The following is a 24,765-nucleotide window of genomic DNA, read 5'->3' as shown; positions in this document are numbered from 1 at the left end:
TGTTACCATAGCAACTATAGTATTACCACAACTGATCAATTGAAGTTCTTTACTGTAGTAGGCTACTGTTCAAAACACAGTACATGCCAATATACGTGTTCAGGGGCCCTGTGGAACAGCTTTCCTCAAAATGAAGAGGATGACATGGAAAATGTCCTCCACAATCTCATCAGCAAAGTGGAAGCCAGCAGACACTAGTTTACTTTATTTTAGCTGCCATGATAAAATGAGATTGATAGTGAGATTTATTTGAAGAGTGAATAATACAGTAGGCTATAATACCTTATCAAGTGTTTCCTTATTTTATCACAGTTACATTTCCGCTTGCATTAGTTTTTGTTTAAATTCTTTTAAAATAAAATGTATTCTTTACATCCAACATCTATTCCAGGGGTGCCTTATAGTGGTGTAAACCCCTTTACAAGGGGTGTTTCCCCTGTGTAAACTCTAGCCACCCCGATATGATTTTGCTGTTGACATTATTTATTTAAATCTACTTACATAAATGCAATACAATGCAATATTTCAATAAATAAATAGCAGCCACTAAATTATTGTGGATTGATTGGTGCCACTGACGTAGCTGGCCTCTTCTGGTCACCCCTAAGCAAGTTTTCAGGGGGGCACCACTGGTCTATTCTCTGTCTTTAAGTGTTTGAAACTGAAAATATCTCATCATATAAAACAACCAAAAATGTTATGGTTTATTAGATTAAACATTTAATATGTAAGTCTATTTTAGTATTTTGGTTATTGTTATTAAACAGTGCAGCAATATGAATCATATCAAAAAGCATGAAAGGAAGAGGGAACACGACACAAATTGTGAGTCTGCATATAATCTCTGAGAGCGCTCAAGAAAATTTGTGTGTGAGCAGTGCATATTTGAGAGCGAGAGAAAATTTGCGCGTGAGCAGCGTATATTTGAGAAGTCGCAATCAGTTTTGTCCACAAACAGAGGAAATCCGTGCACGAGCATCACACAAGGTAGAGAGCAAAGCTCTTCAACGTTATGTGAAGAAAACAACGTTATTGTTTGTATGAAGTAGCCTACTTCATTAACAATATGTGCTACCATTTTACATTGCTGCTAGACGGATTTGCAACTCCATCTCTTTAGCACACACAAGATTCAATTGACAAAATTCCAATTTCACTCAATTTAACTTTGCAGCATATACACGAGTTGGTCTACTGCTACCACATTGAGGTTATGTAATTTTGGTTAATCACAAGTTGATCACCGAAGACATAACATAGCACAACTAAACTTAATGAATTAAACAGCAGTAGACCTGCAATTTCTGTGTGATGTGAGGCAAAATGGAGTCTTTTTTTGGTGGAACTCGTTCTTGTGCATTATGCTGTGGAGACGAGACGCAGCACTGTTCAGTACTTTTTCAGAAAATTGCATTTGTATTTTTATATATCTGAGCAATGTTCTTTCATAAAAAAGGTTTGTTTAATTAATACAGATCTTACAACCATACCTAATCTGTATATATTTTATTTTTTTGTTAAAAAGACTCGAAAAGACTCGAAAATCAAACTGCAGGACTTTGGACTTGACTTGAGACTTTTTGCCTTTGACTCGGGACTTGACTCGGGACTTGCCTGTCTTGACTCGGGACTTGACTCGGGACTTGAGGGCAATGAATTGAGACTTACTTGTGACTTGCCAAACAATGACTTGGTCCCACCTCTGGTACACACATCCTTTACTTAAGTAGAAGTACAGATACTCATGTTTAAAAAAACTTTGGTAAAAGTAGAAGTACTGACTAAACCTTTGTACTTAAAGGGCCATGAAACCCCCTCGTTTCAGCAGGGTGTTTTCACACCTCTACTTTGGAAAAAGTCAGAAAAGTGGCCGTGTCCAGCTCTGTTTAGGAGGGAGTGTCGGAGGAACTAAAGTGGGAGGGTGTGGGAGTGTCTATTTGGGCACGCGCGAGTTTCAGTCAAAATACACACAGAGAAAGGGATGGTGTTTAACCTACATGGACATCTGTAGTCGAATTATTTGCCAAATTATTAAATGTTGGACTTTAACTGCAGTTTGGCTCTTTCATTCAGGGAATTCATTCATGCCCCTCGCGACAAACGAGATATTTGATTCGAGGATCTGCTCTAAGCGTGTATTTTTCATGCAATGTTTGATACCGCACTGCGAATGAGAGAAAAAAAACTCTGCATTTCCCGGAAACTTAGATGCACACGGCAGGTAGCGTCAGAAAGCCGCGTGTGTTATTCCGGTCACAAAATGCGGTGCTAACATGTTTGCACTCAGTGCAATAGTTAACTTAATTCGATACGAACAAACTGAATAAACAAAGAGCACTGGTCGCTCACTTACCAAATCTGTAGAGACAGGACAATCCCCAGCAACTAGAGCCGCGTCTTTATGAAGAGAAGACTACAAGCAAATCCGGATTTCAGCGTTTGCAGATGAGAACAGCTCTCAGGTAAACAATAATCCTCCTTAGACACGTAAGTTATTGTTGTCGAGTGTCGCGTACACTGTTAATCAACACGTGATCCAGATGAGCTCTCACAGAGAGAAAATGAAAACGAAACTTAATGGCAGCAAACTATAAAAGCAACACTTCACGCTTGTTTTGCTAACACAACGTGGCCTCTCTGTGGTGTAAACACGGTGACACTAATGAAGTTGCACAATAGAGCGCGCTGATTGGTTTGAACCAAGCTTTACTCATCCATTAATGCAGCACACTGTAAGACGTAATAAGACTCACTCTGGCACAGACGCCCAGTCTGCACGCTGGAATACAACGCTATTATGTCATGACCGTGACGCAGGTCCAACAATTCATTTCAAACAGGAAGTACGAATTTGCTTGAAATTACGCAAAAACAACCAATTTACACTTTTTAGTGAAATATAGGTGCCCTAATAGTGATTTTAGCAGTGTGGGAAACATATACGACTGTCAACAGCTCAAAAAATGTGTTTTGGTGTTTCGTGACCCTTTAAGACCCAGTACCTGCAAAAACCTGAATCAATATTTTCAAGCCATTCAGTATAATTTAAAGAATTACAAATATCGGATAAAATCGCATTAAATAAATAAACCAATATAAAACAAGCAAAAGCTAGCTATAAAAGTTTAGGTAGGCATATAGCCTACATAAATGAAACCATTAAAGCCATATAAAATACTTGGCATAATTGATAATTTGCTAATATAATTAGCAAAATGCTGCTCTTTTTATCTTTGTATTTTTAAAATTCTATTATTGTTATTTTTAATATTTTAAATTATTAAACCTATAGACAAATACTGCATGACATTTTTTTAAATATTTTCCGCAACCCAGTACATATTAAAGATCACAGAGAACAAACAAACAAAAGCACATTGCTTAGGATGTTAATTAATTTAATCAAGCTCTAGCTACGAATAAAATAATAGCGTATTTTATTATTTTAATATTTTAGACGACGGTTTAGTAATTATATTATAAATGGTTATGTTCAGGTCAATGAAATAATAACTTTATTAAATAAAATATGTTCGTAAGAATGTGGTGGGTCAGTGTTTCCCTGGCTGTCATCAGTGGGTGAATGAGCTTAGGAAAATTCAGCTTTGCATTTTTCTATGCATTACTAACATCTCTAAACCATTTATTTGTTTTATAAGTTAACCAAAAATTCGCAGAGATTTAGCAGTTTTTTTCTGACGCGTTTACCAGTCATACCAGTCAGTGAAAAAAAAAGTAACTGTGGCCCTGTTTGCAGGTATTCAGATTCGTTTTTATCAATCTGATGCAAAAATAATAATGCAATTAAAAGTTTCAAATCAATTAAACTCAATTTATAAAAAGACTTTATATAGAATATAAAGAATATTTTATGCATTAAATAATGAAATATATAACTAATTTCCTTTATTTCCGATTAGACCATGCATTTTAATCTGTTTTACAGTTTTAATATGTGCATATGGTTTTTTTTTAAATAACATTCGTTTAACAAATATTTTAGCACATCAAAAGTAATTAAATTACCTGTCTTTTAATTAAAACCTTTATGCAAAAAGATCAGAAATTGATCTCGCAGAAAAAAAAGACAATTATGCAACACATGACATGCATGGCTGTCATGTCACAATTTGAGGATAAATTCGCATCTAGGTGCTGCTTTGAATAGAATAAAACTATTAAAAGCACATTAAAGACTTTAATCATAAAATAAAACGTTCATAAAGGAGTATCTTATGGGAAAAACACCAATTGACGGGCTCTGCTTTCAGTTTTAAAAGAATCAAGCAGCTTTAAAAATATATAATTTGCTGAAGAGAAATGACAGGCAAAAAAAAAAAAAAAGATTAAACATATCGGGACTGTTAAAAGAACATTTCTCTTTAGTATATTCTTTCGACTCCGATACATCAGCTAAGATTATAAATGACGGAGTGTCTCTCCTGCTTCAGCAGTGTGTCCCGCTGGTTATAAACTAGGAGGCGGAGAGAATGCGCTGTTTAGTTTCGGCTCAATATATTTAAATAAAAACTAACACCGAACTGCTTATAACGCTCAAAAAGTTAAACTAAAATGCACAACTCTTGTTGGTTGCACCCGCGGAATGCACAATTAACCTAGCGCGCCATTATTTTAATTCTATATTCGTGAAGAATGAGACAACCGCAGATGCTTTGTCATGTTGGTCGGGACACTCTGCTTTATAATTTATTAGTTTATTACAATAATCACACTTAGCTTTGCCATCTTTTTTCACCACATGTAGCCAACTCAGCACATCTTGCGGTCCATCTTTAAACAAATGTTTAGATTAATGAAGGTGCTCTCCGGCGGTGAAATTTCTGGCAGAGTAGCGAGTGAAAAAATGTGCATGCAGAAATTGGAATTAAATTTTAAATTATATAACAAGCATCGTATTCTTTCTAATCCTCGCCCAGTTTTAATACAAGTAGTGTTTTTTTATATTTGTGTCTGTGAAGTTTATCTAGAATATATATATATATATATATATATATATATATATATATATATATATAAAGATACTGAGCCATTACAAGTAAAAAAAACAACAACAAAAAAAAATATTTTATTTTAAAGAAGAACATTGAGAAAAAAAACTGAACAGAACTTAAACTAAATTATTAAAAATAAACTTGCGTGACTTAATTTATGTCCTGCGGCAACATTATTTTTATTATACTTTAAGTGATCTGCTTACAAAAAAAAAGAAAAAAAAAAAACAATATTATACACAATAGTAGCCTGTAGCCTATAAAAAGGCTGCAAATCTTTTTAAATGCATTAAAAGGCGAGCGCATATTCTAGCCTTAAGTTTGTTCACACTCTGCCTGTATTAACATAAATGCTGTATTTTAATATAGCTAATTTTGATGAATTAGCTCTAACTGAAGCTTTTTTCTTCTTTTTCCGCGGTTATGCGGTTATTATATTTAAAGAAGCTGTATAGGCTATTTCTGTCCGTTCGCATCCCGTCCCTTTGTGCCCCCTGGCGGCTTATTCACAAGCTACGGTCATACACTAAAAACAGAGCAGCAGCAATTTCAAACGGCGGCGGTATAAGCCCCGGCGGTAATAATCACTTTGAACTCTCACCTACTGTATATGGGTCTCCAACGACATCTGATATGCATGCAAGGCCAAACAACACTTTCATGGTTATTTTTTTATGATTTTATTTTTACCTAATTATCCCAGCAACTCCTATATGAATCGTTCAATGATTAATTTGTTCCCAAACTTCTTCTAAGCGCGACTCTAATCTCCACTGATTGGACCTATGACAGCCAGTTGTGATTGGTCGACAGCATTCAGCGCAAGACAAATTCTCATCACGGTTTGTCAAGCCCCTGGGTCCCCAACATTGGTAAAGGATCCAAATGCAGCGGACGCCCGAAACATGCTTTATAGTAAAACTTACTTAACAGTGTTATTCAGACACCTTACCACCAAAAGCAGTGTAGTCAAACACCAGCATATTGCTACATTCTTAACTATGACACACATTCAGTATTAATCCAAACAGCAGCAAAAGCTAAATTATTTTAAACCATGAACGCTGCATGTGTGTAGGAACAGCTGACGGTGGCCATAGCAATGGAAAATGGCCGTGGAGCACAAGCTCAGTGGAACACAAAAGCATTTAAATCTGTAAACAAAGCGGCACGCATCGCATTTTCAACATGCCATTAAACGCGATATGAGAATATAAAGAGTTAATCTGATACAGTACAGGCGGTTACAAGTAACAAAACACAATTAAATACATCATTTGCAAGCTAGAGAAAACAAGGAGACAGCCTTACACTTATGAAATGTGTCGTGGGCCAGGTCTGATTTCATTAATTATCTTTCCTTTTGGAGCTTTTCTCCCTTCTCAGCTGTAGCTTTGATCATCTCTGCTTGCAATCATTGCTGTGACACCTCTTGCATGAAGTGTTGTATGTTCTCAGGGCTTACCTGTACTCTGCTTTGACCGAAGATTACATCCCCAGCCAGGGGGTTGTAGCTCTCACCAGCGCTCTTTCTCAGCTGCAGCAGGCTGCCTTTGTGTCTAATAAACTGGCTTTATTTTGCACGCACCCCTGGTGTATTGTGTCTATTTGTCTCACAAGTCTCATACATTAGTAGTCTTTTCTGATCCTTCCTTTAAAGGGCCTGTTTCAGCAGTGTTTTTTTACACCTCTAGTTTGGAAAAAGTCAGGAAAGTGGGCGTGTCCAGCTCTGTTTAGGTTGCAGTGTCGGAGGAGGAAAAGTGCATAAAAATTTGCATAAAAATGGGAGTTTCGATTTGAGCACATGCTGATTTTCACAAAGGGCAAAACAAACACACAGACCCAGGGGAGAAAGACAGTGACTGTGTTTAAATAGATGTCAGTAATCAAATTATTTGACAAATTATTTAATAGTGGACTTTAACTGCAGTTTAGTTCTTTCATTCAGGACCCTAGTGACAAACTGAATATTTGAAATTAAATATTTGTGGTGTTCACATGTTCACACTCGAAGAGCAGCATTTACAGCGGATCTTTTAGTCTATAGTATTGTAGTGATATTAAGGAGCATATTGTAGGTTAGATAGAGATTTAATGCCACTCTGCAGAAAATCCTAGCCACAACCTCTGAGCGATATCATTGGGAGTGGGATCTAATGGTTCCCTACTGTTTGTCAAGGGAACAAAGCGAGTGAAAAACAAAATCAGGAAGTTTATTCCCAGCTATGTTGGCCCATACTTTATCTTGGGACTTCTGGATGATTTAGTGTACCGCATCCAGAAAAACCCGAGGACCAAAGTGAAAGTTGTTCAGCATGACCCAAATCTGGAAGTCGATGGAGCTGAACTTGACTTGGATTTGTCTTGTCTCTTCACGGAGGAAACCGTAAATTCCAGTAAACCAGACAGCATGGCTTTCATGGATGACAAAAGTGTGCCAATAACAGAGCAGGACACAGAGGATGTTTAGTGGACTGAAGGTAGCACAGTGCAACAAGATTTAGCCGGGACTGTTAACGGCCAAATGAGGGGTAGGCCGCAATGAGTCAGGAGACCACCACAAAGGTTTGGAGACTGGACTAATTAAGTATTACGAACCTAAAAAAAGAGCCAGAAATAATACTTTGTTGGCAGTTTGTTATTGTTCTATTGCATCGGTAAAAAAAAAATTAAATGATGTATGTCATATGTTAAAAATTATATTTTATGTGCTTCCTTTTTGTAACCAGGGTGGATTTTGTTGTTTACCATTTTGCTGTTAGTAAAACAAGCCAAGTTTATGTTTAGTTGAGCTTGATTTGTTTCATTGGGTTACAATCGCTGTTTCTAACCTTTTTCCCTTCTACAGGCCATGTATCTGAAAGGTCAGCCGGTCACTTAGCTGGACCTAAATAACTACCTTCCTAGATGTGTTGGGACTGAATTATTAACTCTTCAATAGAAGGGCTTCCTCTTTTAACAGCTACCCTTTAACCCCTTTCAGCACAGTGCTGTCCTTCAACCTTATGGACTATTTACCCTGTCACATGAGGTTGGTTTTCACAGGTGAGGGCCTCCATTGAGCAGAGTTGCTTTATTGGACTGTATGCTTTGACAATGGAGATGCCTATGAACAGTTTAGAGAAAAAATATAAAAAGAAAAGAAAGTTTTATATATATATTAGTGCTGTCAATCGATAAAAAACTTAACTAATTAATCGCACCTTTTTAAAAAAATTAATTGTGATTAATCGAGATTAATCGCTTTTAAAATACTGAAACTTGTAATTTTGGCTATTCAAATGTAAAAATAATTTAAACGCAAGACAAAAACTATTTAAATTCAAAATATAATTGTTTATTAGAATTAAAATTCAAAATATAATTGTTTAATAGAATTTTTGTTTAACTTGTAACACAGATTTCTTCATGTGAACAACATACCCACAATAAACCATCAAGATCCTGGCTTGACAGCCATATTTATTAAAGAAATTAAAATACAGGCATGTTAATGACATTTAAATTTCAAAACAAGCAATGCCAATAAAGAAAACATTGATTTCCATGTTGGATTCTAAGTGGACAGCAAAAAAATGCCGAAGTACAGGAATTGCAGATATGGAAAATGAAAAATTATAATAAACTATAGAATACAAACTGTTGCACTCATTGTAAAGATTTATTGCTGTGAGTTGAGAACATTAGTTATAGAGAGGAAACAATTTGCTTAATCCTCCTTTACATTCATCCAGTTGCTAAGACTAGGATTATCTTGTAAGTGCACAGAGACTCCCAAATGCCCGCAAATGAATGATAATTTCTCGCAAAATTCTGACACAACAACGCAAAGCATGCGCTTTCGTTGCGTTTAATGAGGAAATACGCTAAACTTGGAGGGCTTATGCTGAAAGGCAGAGTAATGCCCTGTCTTTGACAGCTCGCGACTTCACCAGAGACTTTCTGAGTACAATCACATAAGACACCAATACTTCGATTTTAATATGATTAAGATTATACTTCTACCGTGTAGCCTAAGCAGTGATTTTATTACCTTAAAGGAACACCGAGTCACGAAATGCAGAGGATTTTCTTTCTGTTTGCCATGCGGTATCAACTTACAACAGAAGTCGAAAGTTAAAAATGAAACATCCGAAATTGCATGAAACTTTGGAGAGCCCGGGGATGCGACTAATTGTTTTGTACTGAAACTTGCTTTCAAAAAGTGCTTCATTGGCCTTATCCACATTTCTTGCATGTTCAACACACCTCCACCACAACAGGAAGTTAAAAAAAACTGCAACTTTAACCGCGTCAATTATTTAAAATTAATCGCATGCGTTAACGCACTATTTTCGACAGCGCTAATATATATATATATATATATATATATATATATATATATATATATATATATATAAATTATATATTACATATATTGTAAGAATTGATATATTACAAATATTTTGATGTCTTTGACAATTCAAACATGAGCCAAAAATGGAGACAACTGGCTTCACAACCCTGCAGGTGGGAAAGCGGGAAAGAACCAGTTCCCGCTAGATTTACATCTGAATCCGCTGAAACTTGACTTCAATCACCCCAACTCACACATATAGTCATTTCAATGTTTGAATGTTCTAAATTAACCAAAGTGACTTTATCTATCATGTTTGATATCATTTGAAATGTCTCAGTGCGACTGGTACAATGGTCTCATTCTCTCAGAAATATACATAATCAAAACAATAAATATATAACTTTTGGCATCTTTTGAACCACTGTGAAGGGTGTGACTTTCCCAACAGGCAGCACTAGATGCAAATGCCTTTTGTAATACACACACCCCTTTCCTTGAGGGGATTCTTGGATTACTTAAGGTAAGGTTTGAGAAATGTTCGGAGCGATTCTGCTTACCCAGATCAGCCCGTAACATGGAGCTTACACTCCACGTTATGGATAATTTGAAGTCAGTTATGCATCTTTTCATCTTTGGGTACCCGACCTTTGTTTGAAGGTAATATTCTAAATTAAGTTCATATGGGAAGCCATGGGCTTGGTGAAAACCAAAGTTACTATAGAGTCCAGTAGCCGGGTACATTTATAATAATGCTCTAACCTCTAATTAGAAATGATATTGCCTTAACTGAAGGGTGTACACCTAAGCGGGACTAACTAAAAGTACTTTAGAACGAGCGCGCTGGTAGCGGCCATCTAAAGGATTAGTCAATTACCTCTGTTTAATATTCAAGACTGACCAGAGTGTGACCGTGAGGGACGCCTTCGGCCGAGGCGATTTCTCTGAGCGACATGAGCACCCGAATGAACAAATGTGATAGTTACTAGTGAAGACAAAAGGTTCAAGATAAATGTAAAGATAAATATATTAATATTCTAAACCACCTCATACTAAAATTGGAGTCAGATATGAGTTAAATTTAAGGTAAATCAACATTGTGCACTGGAAAGACCGAACAGGCATTGAACCTTATATATATATACTAAGGGTGGAGCCGAACCCGAATACGGTATTCGGAAAGGCACGAATAGCGTGTTTTTACGAATACTTATTTCGAACAAATACTTGAAAAATAATTTGTATTCGGGAGCAAGAAAAACCTTATATCAAAAAGCAGCGTTTCCTCATGAGACCACAGTGCATGCCCGCGTGAGTGAGTGAGAGAGAGAGAGAGAGAGAGAGAGACGCTCAATCAGTAGTCGGAGGGCGGGCCGGAGGTAAAATGTGTCTGGCACAAGCTTCTCCACAGATACAGACAGAGAAGGCTCGGCTGAGCGAAAAAAATACTTCACTGCATCACTATTTTTGTTAAATAGATTTTTGTACCTTAATTGGGTTCCAGATGCAGTTTATAAACTTGTAGCGGAGTTTGATCGGGATTTTCCATTTCGCTGCATTTTTGAAGTTTGCAATCGGGTGCTCTCTGTTTACGCAACTTTAGCTCTGTTAGCGCGGTAATTTAGACAATAGACTGTTGACAGAGTAACGTTAACGTTCTTCTCTAAAGGTTAAAACGATGCTTTTGCACTTGTGTCGAATATAATGCACTTATGGGAGTTATATGGTACGTCTACATTACTGTCTTTTGCAGACAGCAAGATATATGCTATAGGCTAGTTAACCTTATCATAGCTTCCCGTCACTTTTTATTAACTTGAAACTCCTCAAATACATTTGGGCACCCGAATAGAAAAAGAGTGAGACTGCTTCTGAGCCATTTCTTGGTCCTCCACCAGTCAAAAAAAAAAACAAAACTTCATGTTCTTTGTGGAAGAATTTTACAGTCAGTGGAGCTGCAGATAAAACAAAGTGATACTGTATAATGTGTGCAAAAGTGAAATCAGCAGAGGCAGAGATATTAAACATCTGTCAACTCTGTCAACAATCTGCATCTTCTATGCATAATCATTCATTCATTTCTTTTCGGCTAAGTCCCTTTATCAATCTGGGGTTGCCACAGTGGAATGAACCACCAATTTATCCAGCATATGTTTTACACAGTGGCTGCCCTTCCAGCTGCTACCCAGCATTGGGAAACATCTATACACTCTCTTTCACACACATACAATAGGGACAATTTAGCTTACCCAATTCAACTGTATTGCATGTGTTTGGACTGTGGGGGAAACCGGAGCACCCAACATGGGGAGAACCCAGTCAGGGCTCGAACCAGCAACCTTCTTCCTGTGAGGCGACAGTGCTACTCACTGTGCCACCGCGCAACCTTCTATGTAATGTATTATCACATGCACTAAAAGCATCCTCTCCTGATACTGTCTGTGAACCCCCCACAAGCATCAATCCCCTCAATCAGCACAGCTATGTTCTGATAAATCCTCCACAAGCACCAAACCATCAACACAGCCACATTCTGCCCCAGCAAGTCAGTTTCAAACATAAAAAAAAAAAAAAAACTTTGTTTCTGTTTTGTGGCTGGCAGATGACAATAGCAGGGCTGTATCTTTTAGTATTATATAGAATACTTTTGTTCTGCCAGATCTCCCAGGCAGGGTTTTATTTAGATTTATTTAGTTAATTTTAGTTTTTGGAATTCTGTCCATTGGAAAAAAGTTCTTTCAGAAGAAGAAGTTTTTTTGAAGTATTTTTTGTTTTTATTTCTTTCTATTCAGTGTCCTTCAACAAAAATGGTGGTGGTGGGGTTCATAATATTCACAATGGTATTTTATTTATTATTTTTATTATTATTTATTAGTTGTTGGTTTAACCATGGATGAGATATGGCTTCTATGTTATTTTCTTTTCAATGACATTTCTTGTCACATGTTTAAAAACAACAACCAATATTGCATGTCTATAATTTACGAAATGGGTATAATTAAACAATACTTTCACTATAATGTAAATTAGAAGTGTAATAGAAAAAATATATATTTTTGCGCCATTTTGAATTTTACTCAAATACAAATACAAATACTTTTCCCCCCTCAACAAATACAAATACCGGCTGCTCCGCACATCCCTAATATATACATATTCAATGTATATTATATATACACACACACATATATATATATATATATATATATATATATATATATATATATATATATATATATATATATATATATTAGGGATTTAACGGTATCAGAATTTCACGGTACGGTAATACCTCGGTATGAATGGCACGGTACGGTATTTATTGAATCATTTACAGGAAAAATAAAACTAATGAAAATACCCCAAAAAAAGTGCCAAAAGTGTCAATGACATACAAATTAGCCATCTATCTGTAAGCTTTGAAACAGGAACTTCAATTTTTCAATTTTAATAACAAAAAATTATTAAACCATGTGAAAAAATAAAGTTTCAATTTAGTATTGTTGAAAACTCATCACATTCAACATTTAATTACTCACTCACTCACTTAGATAGAGATGGGTTTTAAGGAAAATTATCATATAAATATAATCTGGTAAAAGGTGGTATCTCTGGGCATTTACAATATCCCCTGCAACAGAAAAAAACCCTCTCATTTGGGACTGAGGTTTCTGGGACAGAGATATGATCTGGCCCAGGTTGACAGCAGTGTGTAACGTTGTGCATTGTCTTTCCCCCACTTGAGAGGACAAGCCATGAGTGAGATATAGGTCTCTTTGCGGTACAAGTCAATGTCTGCATCAATCTGAACAGTGTGATGTGTTTCTGCAGTCCCCATGACTGTTATTAGTCGTATTCCCCAACTTACAGGCACGTGCACACATAGGGCTCAACCTGTGCAGTGCACATGCCCTTTTTAGTCTTGGATAGAAAGTGCCATTCCAAAACACCCTCTGTCCCGCCCTTCAGTAGGCGCGCGACAACACCGCTCTTGAGTATGTGCGCTTCTACACATCCGATTTAAAACCTGCTTTAGGTTCGATCATTTCCAGCTCTTTTTCATCCCCGCTACTAGCAGCACACTCCATTTCCGCTTTACTGGATCTGTAGCGACAACAGACCCAGGATGATGGCCACGCCTGGGCTGATGGGAATTGTAGTTTCCGCTACCTCCCGTTCGCTTCATTCGCCTGAGCAAATTTTCTCAGAAGACCTATAGTTTTATCGAGTCATGCAACTATGGCAATATTGAAACAAATTGCTATTGCGGTATGACGGTATTGACAATACCGTTACATCCCTAATATATATATATATATTAGGGATGTGCGGAGCAGCCGGTATTTGTATTTGTATTTGTATTTGTTACGGGGGAAAAGTATTTGTATTTGTATTTGTATTTGTAATCGAGGGAAATTCAAAATGGCGCAAAAATATATATATTTTTTCTATTACACTTCTAATTTACGTTATAGTGAAAGTATTGTTTAATTATACCCATTATATGAATTATAGACATGCAATATTGGTTGTTGTTTTTGAACATGTGACAAGAAATGTCATTGAAAAGAAAATAACATAGAAGCCATTATCTCACCCATGGTTAAACCAACAACTAATAAAATACCATTGTGAATATTATGAACCCCACCACCACCGTTCTTGTTGAAGGACACTGAATAGACAGAATAAAAACAAATAATACTTCAAAAAACTGTTCTTCTTCTGAAAGAACTTTGTTCCAATGCACAGAATTCCAAAAACTAAAATTAACTAAATAAATCTAAATAAAACCCTGCCTGGGAGATCTGGCAGAACAAAAGTATTCTATATAATACTAAAAGATACAGCCCTGCTATTGTCATCTGGCAGAATGTGGCTGTGTTGATGGTTTGGTGCTTGTGGAGGATTTAGCAGAACATAGCTGTGCTGATTGAGGGGATTGATGCTTGTGGGGGGTTCACAGACAGTATCAGGAGAGGATGCTTTTAGTGCATGTGATAATACATTACATAGAAGGTTGCGCGGTGGCACAGTGAGTAGCACTGTCGCCTCACAGCAAGAAGGTTGCTGGTTCGAGCCTCGACTGGGTTCTCCCCATGTTGGCTTGGGTTTCCTCCGGGTGCTCCGGTTTCCCCCACAGTCCAAACACATGCAATACAGGTGAATTGGGTAAGCTAAATTGTCCCTATTTTATGTGTGCGAAAGAGAGTGTATGGATGTTTCCTAGTGCTGGGTAGCAGCTGGAAGGGCAGCCACTGCGTAAAACATATGCTGGATAAATTGGTGGTTCATTCCACCGTGGCAAACCCAGATTAATAAAGGGACTAAGCCGAAAAGAAAATCAATGATTATGCATAAAGGATGTTGACAGATGTTTAATATCTCTGCCTCTGCTGATTTCACTTTTGTAAACATTATACAGTATCAGTTTGTTTTATCTGCAGCACCACTGACTGTAAAATGCTTCCACAAAGAACATGTTTTTTTTTTTTTACTGGTGGAGGACTAAGAAATGGCTCAGAAGCAGTCTCACTCTTTTTCTGGGTGCCCAAATGTATTTGAGGAGTTTCAAGTTAATAAAAAGTGACGGGAAGCTATGCTAAGGTTAACTAGCCTATAGCATATATCTTGCTGTCTGCAAAAGACAGTTATTTAGACGTACCATATAACTCCCATAAGTGCATACTATTCGACACAACTGCAAAAGCATCATTTTAACCTTTATAAACGAACGTTAACGTTACTCTGTCAACAGTCTATTGTCTAAATTACCGCGCTAACAGAGCTAAAGTTGCGTAAACAGAGCACCCGATTGCAAACTTCAAAAATGCAGCGTAATGGAAAATCCCGAACAAACTCCGCTACAAGTTTATAAACTGCATCTGGAACCCAATTAAGATACAAAATAGTGATGCAGAGAAGCATTTTTTTTCGCTCAGCCGAGCCTTCTCCGTCTGCTGCTGTGGAGAAGCGTGTGCCAGAGACCTTTTACCTCCGCCCCGCCCTCTCTCTCTCTCTCTCTCTCTCTCTCTCTCTCTCTCTCTCACTCACGCACTGTGGTCTCAGGAGGAAACGCAGCTTTTTGATATAATGCTTTTCTTGCTCCCGAATACAAATAATTTTTCAAGTATTTGTTCGAAATAAGTATTCGTAAAAACACGCTATTCGTGCCTTTCCGAATACCGTATTCGGGTTCGGCTCCACCCTTAATATATATATATATATATATATATATATATATATATATATATATATATATATATATATATATATATATATACTAATCTATGGTAAAAACCTTGTTAAATGTATGTTGTATCAGTCATGTTATGGTGCTGGAGTGGTGTAAGTGTAATCACCGTCCAGAGTGGGGGTAGTGTTGCAGGAGAGGGGAACTAGAGGTGGCAGCTTTAAGACAGCTATAACACGGGAGTTGTACTCCATGGCAAAGTGCATTGTGGGTAATGTAGTTTGACGCACATGTGGTGTGTTGTGAGCTCTCGCTGTGTGCTGCGCTGTGAATGAGGGAGAAAGTTTCACATGGTTTTGTTTCACGTTTACTCCAGTAATTCCACCCAGAAGCTGTTTTGCCCTGTAAACTTAAAAACAGTAAAAGAAGGGCATGCATCGATCACCTTTGTCCATCTCCTCATTTGCTCGAGCATGAAATAACGATATCCCGGAGAAAGTAACATATGGGAATATGTCCCTTACACTCACCTTGAGAGTGCTCCTCTGTCACGGAAAGAGTTCAGTCTTTGCTGTTCAAGGGTGGCCACTCGCTGTAATTCTGATGATGTGTCATCACATATGGACTGATCACTGCATTGGAAAAATAATAAAAAAGAAAACTAACTTAAAACTATATAGATGTTTAATCTGACATAAACATGTGCATCCATGCATTGCTTTTGCAAATGGCCTGATTGGTTAAAACACAAATAGATAATGTCCAAAAAGGAATGCAGAGGTAGGCTATTCAGAGCTGACCTCAGAAAATAAAACACATACACAAAGTACAATTTGTTTTAAACTCAAGGCTGTTTCTTCTATCCTCAGCCATCTCATCAAGACTGGTTAAAGTTTAGGACAATCAACATCCAAACTGACAGCTTGATAGTACAGAAAAGACTATCTTGCATACAAAGTAATTTACTTTAAAATAATTAACACATACAATGGCCAACAACTCAGGAAACAGTTCTAATCTATAGAGTCCAGTTCCACCCAAGAGGTTATTAAACGCATTACTAAAATAGGTAATTATTAACTTCATTCACTAATCAAAATCATGTCAAAGATCAAATACTGATTTAAATCGTCAAAAAAATAAATATATATATATATATATATATATATATATATATATATATATATATATATATATATATATATATATATATATATATATATATATATATAGTAAATTAGGTTCCTTCGTCCCAAAGTCAATAAATTTTTTTGAATGGGGTTTTACTAAAATTGCTTAAATAAGGTTCGTGGCTAACACGAACTCAAGATACTTTCACGTTTTGTTCTATGACATAAAACACATCAGTCACATCTCACTCTTGATTTTTAAATTGTTACGCTTCTTTAAAAAGACGGTTGCTATCAAGTTGCTAAATTGAACTACAGGCGGTGTCAGAGACATTATACGTCATCGAGCTGATCTGGTCTGGAGCGCAGCCCGCTTGCATTGGGCATTTGGATTTGTCTGAGATTTAAGTATTATCATGAATAGTACTATATAGTTTGTAGTATTTTTTCCAATTGGGATTTCATATTGTGTGTAGATAATGCCTTCACCTGTTAAAAGGCTGTCGAGACAGACTAATTTGTAGATCATTTATTTTAATCAAACGATTAATATATTTTAATCAAACGATATTATGTGTGAAGCTGTTTGTTTAATATGCATTGTATTCTGTTTTGAATGTTTCTGTTAAGGACTTTTATTTTGGTGTTGCGTCCTCTGTGTAGGAGGGTTATGTGTGTGTGTGTGTGTGTGTGTGTGTGTGTGTGTGTGTGTGTGTGTGTGTGTGTGTGTGTGTGTGTGTGTGTGTGTGTGTGAAAAAAAGACAGGAGGTAGAGTGTGACGAGAGGAGACTCGTGTCGATCTCCTCCACAGTTTTTGCTCAAAAAAATAGTTAGTTGTCAGTATTTTCAAGTCCACCATCGTCTTTATTTACATTCACCCATGGGCAGCCAAAATCCACGCCTTACATAAGCTTTTCAGTTCTTGCGTTTGCATTTAAGGCCCCATTTACACTAAAGCGTTTTAGTTTTTAAAAGGCATAGGTTTTGCTACGGTTACGCTATCTGTCCACACTACACCAGAGTTTTTGAGCGCCAAAAATGGAGCGTTTTGTATACACAGAAGAGGCTGTTTTCATTCTAAAAAGCTGCTGCTCAGTCTTAGTGTGGATGGAGAAAAACGGAGACATCTGAAAACAGAGGCGGGGCTGCCGACATTCGCCTCTCTGATTGGGGCTTTTCTTCAATATTAATTAGCCTACACACAGTTAAAGTTCTGCATCCTCTCCTTGTAAGTTCAGACTTCGCAAGTTTGATATGGAAAACAGACTCCCGAGAACATGTCGTGTAAATTTTCAAAGGGAACAGTGTACTGTATAATCTTATTCACATCATCCTGGCTACACTGTTTCACTTTCTTAACAATAAAACAAAACATGAAGGAACTGCTATTTTCATTTTGATATTAACAACTTAACAGTCAGCAGAAATGTTAAGGCGTTGTGCTGCATATATGAATGTCATCGTCACTCTATGCATATTTAAAACAAAAAGAAGCCTAACTGCCTTCTTTCATTTTTATTGAAAATACAAAACACACCCTCTCTTTTGCTGAATATTAGTTATTATATCAATAATAACCAATAATGACCATTATAAAAGTATAACATACAATAAGTTTATAAATTATAGAAAAATAAAGGCAAGCAATTACTTAATATAGACTGTACGTGGTTAGATTAATTATTAATTTATCTCTGCGATCAGCCAAAACACATTACACGAGAACAAGTAGCCTAATAGATTCAAAAGACCAAAGTTGGGGAATGTGTTGGTAGATATAGACAACAAGATGAATTAAAAATCTCATTTAGTAAATATAGTGAGATTAGATCCAGCGGGAGGTCCTTGATGAAAACTCCGACTAGCACAACTCTCATATAGATAGGCTGCAGCGCTTGCCAGAAAGTGTGTGTGTGGTAACGTGATGTGCGTTTTCAGTGTTTTAGTGTGGACAGAGAGCTGTTTACAAACACTGGGTGAAACGTTAGTGTGGACGCGGATTGCTTTTATTCTAAAACGCCGTTTTAAAACTGAAACACACTAGTGTAAATGGGGCCTAAGATCCAATAGTGCTCAAAGTTGTATTTTCGTGTGAGGATTATCCGGCAGGATAAAACGTGTAAGTGTAATGAACTGTGTCTGAGCACAGAGCTTATTATTTGTAATATTCAACAAGCCTATGGGAAAATCATATAGGGATTTTATTGAGGGAACCAGTTTTATGCTAGCAGCCGATTAGCCAACAAAGTGACTTCATAGTTCCTCCACTCCACATGCAGTTGTTTTGCATTCCCATATGCCCTGTTGTGTGTATATGTTTATCATGTGATCTTGGATCAGTTGTTCTAATCAGCAGCTGCAGCTATGTGTACTCAGCGTCTCTTATATTAAGAGCTTGATCCAGATTCTTATTGTCAGTTTATTACTTGCGTGTTAATGTTGTCTCTGTAGCTGCGTCCCAAATGGCACACTATACACTATGCACTCATGCACTATGTACTTATGCACTTACACACTCAACAGCATAGTATATGTATGTAGTGTCGTCCCAAATGGCACACTAATGTTTTTTTATTAGGCGGAAATTCAAACCGTTTCCCTGATGACGTTTGCCAAATCAGTGAAATAAATGACTGAATTATCAAATAATTCCTGCCGTAAGTATAACCGCATTCACCAGTGGGAGGCGCTATAATTACTCTAAGGAGAATTTTGCTTCCACCATCCAAAATCAATAAATTTATTCAACATGTGCATCCGATAGCTCCGCCCCTTCCGCTACATAAGCAAACCTGCGGTAGCTGTGTGCGTGAAGTGTCAGACATTCCACACTTCATTTTAGCGGCTGAATAAGTACATCATCCGGGTAATTAAAGTGCACTTGTTATTTTCAGAGTTTTCAGTGTGAACACACTACTTGCACTATTTATACTACAAAATGGCGTAGAATAGTGCATAAGTATGCGATTTGGGACGCAGCTTGTGTCTCGACAGGACCCTCGTTAGCTTGTTTTGGACTTCCTGACCTCACCTGTGCTGTGTCTGCAATTGCCCTGTTTCCGGTGCTGGTTTGCACCTTTGATCTGTACCTTGTTTAATTGATTTTTGTTATTAAACTCACTTGGAACTGGTTCCATCAGACTTTGTCTATCATTCATACCATTTGACAGAAACCCACTCCTTAAGGGGCCATAAATCCCCCTCTTTGGTTCAAGTCTACCTCAGAATTAAAAAAAAAAAAATGCTTCATGGGCATGGAGTGTCGCAAGCAGAGGGAGGAGTGGGCATGTCCGGCAGAGCAGGGAAAATGAGGGGAGTGAACAAAAAGAGACACAAACCATGAGACTCATTTTTTACAGTTTAAATTTAAAATGCAAAGAAGTAAACAGAAAGTAATTTAATACCCTGCTACATATGTTATTCGTAATTTCATATACACATTACCACAATTTGTTATATCATTATAAATATGATCATGATCATATGATCATTTATATAAATACTAAAAATGAGAAGGACTTCACGCTTTCAAAGCACACTCTCTCATTAATAATTAAGAATTAGGGTCTAATCATATGATTAGAAAACTCCACTATGAACAATAATGAGAAACTGATGCATCATCATCACTCAACTAGTAAATGTGCGCTTTGTCACCAATTTTGATCCAGGCCCAGAAATGATTTTAAAACCAGAAGATGACATTAGCCAGCAAAAGTTTAAAATTATCCAATTTTCATAACAATTAAATCTGACAGGTACTAACGTTGCCTTAACAGATGCTCAAAACACACAATTTTGTAAAAAAAAAAAAAAAAAAAAAGTACTCCAGGGTGTCTTGACCCTGTAAAGTGCACACCTCTAGTTTGAAAAAAAGTAAGCAAAGTGGGTTTGTCCAGCTTTGTGTAGGTAAAAGTGTCCAGCAATGAAAGAGAGAAGGGTCTGCATGAAAAGGGGCTTCATTATGTGCAACCAGATGCAGGGGACATGGACAGTGATTCAGAAAGCAGTGTTTCAGAGAGGTGTGTGGAAGTGGAGGATTTCTCTCCACCAGATTCCCCTCTGTCAAAATATCTGATTGATGAGTGCAAATCCAATGCTGTATAATTTTTAATCTTTCAACACAAACGTGACCGAGAATGCAGGAGAAATTAAAGATGCTCCTGACGAGGCGCATATTGATATCTCACAATAGTAGTTATTATTCCCAACTGTATTTGTTAAAATAAATAAATAAATAATATATACACCATTGTGCCTGCCACAAATACTGCACTAAAAAGTGGACTGTTGTAATCTAAATTATCTCTGTTGTAATATTGGTATGTCTTGGTATGTAGATGTGCCTTAAAAAACTAAAAAAAGTACTTTTGACGATACTTGAAACTTTGCTATCTGGTGAAACATATTGAATACTGATCGCACACTTACCAAATACATAGAGATAGGACAATCAACACAAACTGGAACCATGTCTTTAAAAAAAAAAAAAAAAACGAGTGGCAAATCCGTATTTCACCATTTCCAGATTTGATAAGCTCTCAGGTAAATGTTTCTTACAAACATATTGTCACGTGTTAGCAGACTACTGTAAACTGCTTGGGTCCACACACAAGCTATGCTTTCATCGCAGGGAAATGAAAACAAAACTTTATTTTCAGCACATTTAAAATCAGAACAAGTTTAACCCTTGTCTCCACACAATTCTTCTTCTTTCACGTTTTAATTACGGTTGGCAACACAACATGGCGTTTCTCTAAACACTGTAACAGGTAAAAAGGGTCTTCAAGCTTTATCATGCATATTAATGAAGTTGCATCTCATTCACAATAGAGCATGCTGATTGGTTCAAACCAAGTTCTTCTCATGAATTAATGCTGAAAACTCAATGAGTTTTCCCTTTGTACCTGCTGGTAAATCTGTTTTGGTGTTTAGTGACCCTTTAGCAAACAATGTCAAACAAATGCTAAACACACATTCAAAGAATTCCCCTCAAGTATGACACTTACAGGGAAAGTTAAGAAGCAAGTCAAGGTTGCATTATTTTATATATTGCTTTCCATTTTCATACATTTTTTTATACATTTACACATTAATTTATACAATTGAGGTCAGTTTTTTCAATATTTTTTTAAAGAAATTTATGTTCATCAAGGCAGCATTTATTAAATGTAAAAAAAATTAAATTGCTAAATATTTATAAAAAAATAACTGGTTTCTTAATAGATGTAGTTTCAAATTAAATTATTACTAGTCATTATTGCTTTTATTACTATTACATTAATAATAATAATAATAATAATAATAATAATAATATGAATAATAGTATTAATAATATTTAATATTAGACTTCTCCATGAACTGCCACCTTATCATTATCGTTATACACAAGCTGAGTTCCCTGAGGTAGTTTGCAAGCTCCGCAGTGGCTAAGCAGGATGAGATTTACCCAGTGTATCTTAGGTCCCTGGATGTTGTAGGGCTGTCATGGCTGACATGTCTTTACAGTATCGCATGGAGGTCGGGGACAGTACCTTTGGACTAGGCAACTTGTGTGGTGGTAACTGTTTTTAAGAAGGGAGACCAGAGGATGTGCTCCAACTATAGGGGGATCACACTCCTCAACCTCCCTGGCTATGCCAGGGTACTTGAGGGGAGGATCCGGCCGATGATTGAACCTCGGATCCAGGAGGAACAATGTGGTTTTTGTCCAGGCTGTGGTACACTAACCAGCTCTATACCCTCACCAGGGTGCTCAAGGGTTCATTAGTGTATGCCCAACCAGTCCAAATGTGTTTTGTATATTAGGAGTAGGCATCCGACTGTGTTCCTCGTGGCATTCTGTGGAGGGTGCTCTGGGAGTAAGGAGTCAGACGCTCTGTTAGTTGGATGTCTCGTCCCTGCATGAACTAAGTAGAAGTTTGGTTTGCATTGCTGGCAATAAGTCAGACTTTTTTCCAGTGCAAGTTGGACTCAGGCAGGGCTGCCCTTTGTCACCAATTCTTTTCAGAATTTTTATGGACAGAATTTCAAAGCACAGCCCAGTGGTGTAGCGAGGGGGAGGCTTTGGGGGCTTAAGCCCCTGATGTATTGTCAAAAGCCCCTGATCTTTTGCAATATGTTGCACTTAAATAAAAATATAAGTATATATAATATATAATATAAAAGTATATATAATGGTGTATAACATTTAATTTGTTATCTAAGTACTGAAAATTACGGCGTACATCACGCACATTCCACCTATTGCAGTGTTTGTGTCGGGTCAGCTGTTCAGCTGTACCTGTATCTACCGGCAGGTGGGAGTGGCACTGTTGTCACATGAATTTATTGTCTGTAAATAAATGAATTTATTCATTATTTTGAAGAGCTGAAGTTGATGAGGTAATATTACAACTCTTTCGCAAAACTGAATAGTTCTAACTACTAATAAAGCTTAACATTTGTTTCCACAGTATAAAATGTGTGTAGTTTTGTTGAAATAAAATAACTGTAATCGATAAAATTTGCATCATATCAATGCATACATGCAAATTAGTTAGAAAAACGTAAATTGTTCTAGCTTTCTAGATATGATATAGATATCTAGGCATATTTATCTAGATATTATATAGCAGTCACATCTGTTTCTGTAATAGTTAAATCACAGTGAGCTCATGCATCTAGCATATTGTATAGCTACATTCTACTTTAACATGCTATGTCAGTTAGCAGGGGATTATAAATCGACTTTCTTATGAAAATACCTGAGCTGGCTGGAAGAAGACATACAGTTGAAGTCTGATTAGCCACAGTTGAATTATTAGCCCCCTGTTCAGTTTTTCCCATAATTTCTGTTTAACGCAGGCCCGGATTGGCTAATCGGGAGGACCGGGAGAATTCCCGGTGGGCCGGTCCGTTTTTTGGCCGCGAGGGCCGGTGTCCCTAGCTGCAGAAACTGTTGCTCTCAGCAGTCACACTTTTAAAATTTATTTATTTACTTGACCACAGCCTTTTTATTCATTTTTTTATCGCAACTCTCCTTTTTTCATCTATTTTAATGATTATAAAATTCAGTTGAGTCTCCTTTCCTAACACAGCTATTGTGGTCTAGCGGTTAGCACGTAAGATTAAGACGCTGCGGACCTGGGTTCGATCCTCATTAGAGTAACTTATTGTTTTCATTTTTATTGTTAAGACATATAATACTGTTAGAGTTGTTGAACATTTGAAGTTCTTTCTCAAAAAAAGACGTGATAGTGTCATTAGAAACTGATTTGGAAATTACCTTATTTTAATATAGTCAGTCGTGAACTGAGGTGGGCCGGTCTGAGGCAAACTCCAGGGCTGAAAAGGTGTCCCACTCCGGCCCTGGTTTAACGGAGAGAAGATTTTTTTAACACATTTCTAAACATAATAGTTTTAATAGCTCTGCTCGTCTCTAATTACTGATTTATTTTATCTATGCCATGATGACAGTAAATAATATATGCCTAGACATTTTTCAAGATACTTCCATACAGCTTTAAGTGACATTTAAAGGCTTTAAAGGCAGGTTAGGGTAATTAGGCAAGTTATTGTATAACGATGGTTTGTTTCGTAGACTATCAAAAAAAAAAATTTAGCTTAAAGGGGCTAATAATTTTGACCCTAAAAGGGTTTTTTTTTATAATGTAATACTACTTTTATTCTAGCTGAAATAAAACGAATAAGAATTTCATCAAAAGAAAAAAATATCAGACATACAGTGGAAATTTCCTTGCTCTGTTAAACATAATTTGGGAAATATTTAAAAAAGAAAATATAATTCAAAGGAGAATAATAATTCTGATTTCAACTGTATAAACATTTATCATCACAGTCATGTAAATGATCAGTTAAAGCCTTTTTATGTTTATTCAGATCTTATTTTCATTCAACTACAGCAATAGCTGGATGCCTTCATCCATATTAAGAATTTCCTGGACTGTTCTACTACTTTTGAGAGGCATATCTGGAATTTCTGCTCAATGAATGAATGAAACAGGCATTACTTGCATTTAAAGTGCTACAATGCACACATCACCTTATTTTGAGGAAAACTGAAAAAAACTCTCCCTCAAAAGAAATCTGAAG

General features: G+C 36.7%; 1 protein-coding gene across 1 annotated transcript in view; it reads right to left on the bottom strand.

Annotated features, from left to right (window-relative positions):
• Positions 1 to 24,765, bottom strand: part of cnga2a (cyclic nucleotide gated channel subunit alpha 2a) — a 92,003-nt gene that overhangs the window by 50,421 nt on the left and 16,817 nt on the right. The window contains 1 exon segment of the mRNA NM_001044746.1: positions 16,072 to 16,173. Within this exon segment, the coding sequence (NP_001038211.1) occupies positions 16,072 to 16,173 (102 nt within the window).

Source organism: Danio rerio, chromosome 14, assembly GCF_052040795.2.
Source record: "Danio rerio strain M-AB ecotype USA chromosome 14, GRCz13ab, whole genome shotgun sequence".
Classification (NCBI taxonomy): Eukaryota; Metazoa; Chordata; class Actinopteri; order Cypriniformes; family Danionidae; genus Danio; species Danio rerio.
Note: the sequence above shows the minus strand (reverse complement) of the source record. Positions and strands in the feature narration are given on the sequence as shown.